Genomic DNA, 4,918 nt, shown 5'->3' with positions numbered 1-4,918 from the left:
TGAGTGTATGAATGAATTGATGGCCAATAATTCATTCAACTCTGCTGATCAAAGGAACAACACGTTGATTCATTGAATTAAAGAATGAAATGCCTACTTTGGTGGTTAAAAAATCAATAAATACACAAATAATTAATCAGTTGATTTATAAGTGGTTGACAGGGAAGATTCAAGGTGTGTGTGGGGGGGGGTGTCTGCACACAGGTGCATGAGTGCATGTGTGTGTGTGTGCATACATGTGAGTGTGAATAAGAGTTTATTATGAAGATAGAAGGAAGAGTGAGTAAACAGGTCTTTGGATAGATTGATGCTTAGTTGTGTGAGAATGACTGAAGGGAGAGGCTGATGACAGGCTCATTAATGAGTGGACAAAGAGGTAGGTGAAAGAACAGAATAAGTAGATGGATGAAGAGATAGGTGGATAGAAAGATAAAAAACAGATGAATGTAAAGATTGAAGGAAGGCATGAAGGAAGAAGGGAAAGGAGGAAGGGAAAGATCAGCCTGTAAGTAGAATACAACAGAAAATGGGTCAGCTGAATGTTCATTTGCCAAGGACTGGGTTCACTGCAGGGACCTCTTGTTCCACAGGATGAGAGTTCTGGTCAGGTGGGCAAAAATTTCAGCGAGTGACAGAGTCAACACAAAGAAGTGCTGAGTCTGAATGTATTTCTTAAAAATGGCATGAGGTTTTTACAGTCATTGCAAAAGAGAAATGAGAAATCTAGCAGCTCAGCAGTTGAGGTACATCTGAGGCCACCAGAAACACACTGGGTCTAAAGAAGCCACCTCTTCTGGAAGGCACTGCTCCCCCCAGATCCAAGCACTCTGGGCCCAGGGGGCTGCAGAGTGCATGAGGCCCAAAGCTTGAATCTGAATGAATGAATCTAAGTCCAAGTCCTAGTCCATCTAAGTTCTAGTTCCAGTCTAAGTGCCCCTGCACAAAGTGAAAACCAGGCTTATATGGTATACAGAAAACAGGGAGAATGACAAAAGTCAAGTAGGCAGGTGACAGTCACATCAAGGTCAGTAAGATCAGGTAGGCAAGGGATGGTTACATCAAGGTCAGTAAGATCAGGTATCCAGGTGTGAAGTGGGCAGAAGAGCTGTGGTACCTCCCGCTGGGACTATTTTGGTAATCCCATGCTAATTCTCTGGGTCTGCTGGAGGCAAGCACCAGGAAGTTCCAATCTAGCAGTTCCTGAAAATGCCCTTAAGTGAGGGAAGCCCTTCGATTACTCTCTAGTACATAAAACAGTTCTGTCTTCTGTGGGACTGCCCTGAGAATTCTATGTTAAGAGTAAGCAATGGTGCCTGACCTCTGTTGCTAACTCTGAGGACATCCTATTGATAAGGCAGATTCCTTGTGAGGAATTCCAAGCTAAGGACAGCTTGGAAATAAATTAGGATATATTGGAACACTGTGCTGGCCAGGAAACAATATCCAATCTTAAGTTTTAGCCATTTACGAATCGTATCTTGGGGTACTTTTATGCCTGAATAAGAAGGCATGTTGACGATTGGAAAGACTAATCTGGAACACATGTCTGACTTAGGAGATGCCAACGACTGACTGAATACTCAGGAGGCACAAACTCCCTTTGAAATCATAACACCTCTTGTCCTTGATCAGGCTTTTACCCATGATACTGCAGACATAACTGGAGTAGACGAGTGGGCTTAGCATTCATTCACACACAACCCACAGCACTGCCTTAGTTTACAAATAGAACAAAGCATTTAGAGTTCCAGATGGAAGTGGTCCATGTTCCTGTCATCCACTCAAACTTCCACATCCAAAAAGTAGCTAGAAAATCCTGCAACTGTCCACCTGTGGTGCAACTGCAACATGGGGGTACTTGAGCATGAGCAGGAAGCCATTGCAGAGTATGGTGCTACTGGTTTCAGTTCCAGCAAAGAAGAGCGAGACCAGGGACATTATGAGGTTCTGGTGATGGAACTCTGTGTGTTGGTTGGACTTCTCCTGGTTCCAGATGGGAGAGAGAAGAATAGGTCAGAGATGACTAGATCTTTGCAAGGAGATGCACACACATCTCTGGGCACTGTCCTTCTTTCTCATACTATCTGGACCTCTAGACAATACTCAACCCCACACAATATCTGTTGGTTAATTCTGTCTTCTCCCTCTACTTTGTTCTTTGTTGGTTTACCATGTTCTGTTTCCTAGGCTCTTTGTTCCTCTCTGGTCTTTTCTACTTTTGCCCCTTGCCCTGTGTATCTTTCCCAGTCACACCCCTTCTTCTTACCTATATCATTTTCTCCTTATCTCTGTAGTTTATTTCCCAGAGGTTCTGTATTTCCTCCACTGTTTCTACCTCTCCTCACCATCTTCTCATCCCCTTCTCTCTTGTCCTCTAACCACATCCACATCCTTCACTCTCACCCACCCCCTCTCTCATCCATGGAGGACTAACGTTCTCTATGCACAGAAGGTACGTATCAATGAAGTCTCCTGGAGCACTGGGGTCCGAGGAGGACCTGTGCTTTTCAACATTATGATCAATTTAGTCAAGGATTTCCAGCAGGTTTTTGGAGATTTGTCTGTGGGTACCAGGAACGTGCTTCAGGACGGCAGAGAAGAGCTCAAACACCCATTAGAAAGAAGGTCCCAGAAGGTTACCTGAAGCTATCATCACTCAAAAAGCAGCTGTGTTCCTAGGTTCCCTAGAAACAACTCTCTCTCTCCTGTTTCATCCTTTCCCTTTCCTCCCTCACCCTTCCCTCCCTCCCTTGCTCAACTTCTCTTGTTCCTTTGTTTTAGCTCTGATGCACATACACATACAACATCCTATCAGACAATCTCTGAATATTTCTACAACACTCTCTTGCACTGTATTCTCTATCCCTTTTTTCTCTCTTCTCTTTTCTAAACCATCATTTTGGTTTGGTTTGGTTTGGTTTGGTTTGGTTTAGTTTGGTTTGGTTTGGTTGTAATCAGATCTCATATTTTTCAGACTCCTCAAACTCAATACTTAACCAAAGATAGCCATCTTTGAACTCTGATTGCCCATGGACTGGGATTGCATATATATATAACCATACCTGGCTTATGTTGTGCTAGGGATGAACCTAGGGATTAATACAAGATAGACAAGTTCTGTATCCTTTTAGCTACAACCACAGTCCCCAAGTCATCATTATCTTCATGTCTATATGGATGGCTCTGTATTGCTACATTCAGGTCTCTCCTCTTTGCTCACCATGCCTCCTGCTGCCTCCAGGTCTCAGTCTCCTTGTCTCTCATGATCTCTCTGCCTTTCTTCCAACCTTCAGACACTCTTTCATCCACAAAGCAACCTCTTGTTTCCTCTGCCCTGTATACTCTTTCCTTCACACCCACTGACCTGGCTGGATAATGAGCTTGTGAGTGAAAAGGTCTGATACAACAGCTGCAGCAGGTGCAGGAACTGGTAGTATGTGAACTCAAAGCACTCTCCAAAGACAATGGAGCAGATGATGTTGGCTGTGATGCACTGGGAGAGGAACGTGGGATCCATGGGGGCTCCTGAAGGATGAGGAGGCAGGACAGGAGACATGGTATCAAGAATTGTAGATCATTTGGCTTTGGTCCCATCTCTGGAAAGCAGTTTCCTCCACTCACTACTCAAACCATAGCAACAGCTGCTAAGCCTGCACATAAGATGCACCAGGTCCTGCCTTCGGGATTTCATACAACATTTTATTTAATTTTAATTTACTGAATGTTATACATAAGATAAAATCCTATCAATAGAGAGATACTGGCCCACTTGAGCTCTGGCAAGCCTCATCCTTCTCTCCACTTCCTTCTTCTGCGGCTGACTACAAATGTCTAGCATTCAACGTATTGAAGATCATCAATCAAAACCCCCCTTGGTTTACCAATTAACATGCCCAATTATAATTGAACATCTCATCATAACATAGAGTTTCCCCATTACCTTTATATCTCGCCATTGGGCCCATGTGCAACATCTGTCTCCTCTCTATCCAGACGCAGTCTTTTGTCCCCCTAGGACAAATAATCCTTTCTCCTCTCCCTTGCCCTGCTTTCTCACGTCTCCCTTGTTCTCTTCCCCTTCTCCCTGTTCTGCTGTCTCCTGTCTTTGTCCCTTATCCCTGCCTCTGCCCCTCCAGGGCAAAGGACTCTCCTTTGTGCTGAGAACTTGGTCTTGAAGTGTCCTGGGCCAATACTTTTTCTTTTCAAATTGTATATACAGAGAGGATAGATAACTTCATCAACGTAACACAGCAACTAGTGACTGGGACCAGGACTCAGACCCAGAGAGCTGAGAGGGGCAGCATGTATAGTGAGTCTCCACCCTGCACCTGCCTCCATCACCATGCTGACTCTAAGCCATTAGGCAACTCCCACCATTAGAGAAGAGTTCAGGGGATTGCCTGTGTGCATTGACAAGTCTCTCATCTGTGAGTATTCCTCCATTCCTTCTCTGATCCTAGACTCTGCAGTTTTCAAGAACTATCAGCACCTGCTGCCTGCTGCCTTTGATTTCCAGGCTCCGTGATGTGTCCTCTTGAGATGTTGTCAGTGCAGCAATCTTGGGCCACTGTGGCTGCTCTCTCTAGGTCTCAGCTGTCTGTCTTCTGATTCCTCTGCAGATCTTCCCCTGATGCTCCTCAGTCTTTCTTTATCTGACTCTGATTTCTGGTCTAAATGCAGTATTTATATCTTTTTCTCTTTGTCCCTCTCCCTACCTACTCCCTCCCATTCTCTATCCCCCTCCCCGCTGATTCCTGCTCCCTTTTTTGTTTGATTGGTTTTTTTAGTCCCTCTAATTCTAGCTCAGCTTCCTGGTCTCTGTGTCACCCTGATTTCCCCTGTCTTTTAACTTAATCTCCCGATTCCTTCTTCTAGGTTCTGCAGGGACATTTCATGGTCTCCTGAGAAATCTGAAGAG

At 44.6% G+C, this 4,918-nt stretch overlaps 1 protein-coding gene across 1 annotated transcript in view; it reads right to left on the bottom strand.

Moving 5' to 3' along the window:
• LOC116101862 (cytochrome P450 2B1) overlaps nt 1–4,918 on the bottom strand; it is a 116,546-nt gene that overhangs the window by 5,807 nt on the left and 105,821 nt on the right. The window contains exons 6-7 of the mRNA XM_031385803.1: nt 2,435–2,524; nt 1,840–1,983 (exon numbers count right to left, since the gene is read on the bottom strand). Of these exons, the coding sequence (XP_031241663.1) occupies nt 1,840–1,983; nt 2,435–2,524 (234 nt within the window). The remainder of the gene's footprint in view (nt 1–1,839; nt 1,984–2,434; nt 2,525–4,918) is intronic.

Source organism: Mastomys coucha, unplaced genomic scaffold (assembly GCF_008632895.1).
Source record: "Mastomys coucha isolate ucsf_1 unplaced genomic scaffold, UCSF_Mcou_1 pScaffold21, whole genome shotgun sequence".
Taxonomy (NCBI): Eukaryota; Metazoa; Chordata; class Mammalia; order Rodentia; family Muridae; genus Mastomys; species Mastomys coucha.
This window is presented reverse-complemented; position numbering and strand designations above follow the sequence as displayed.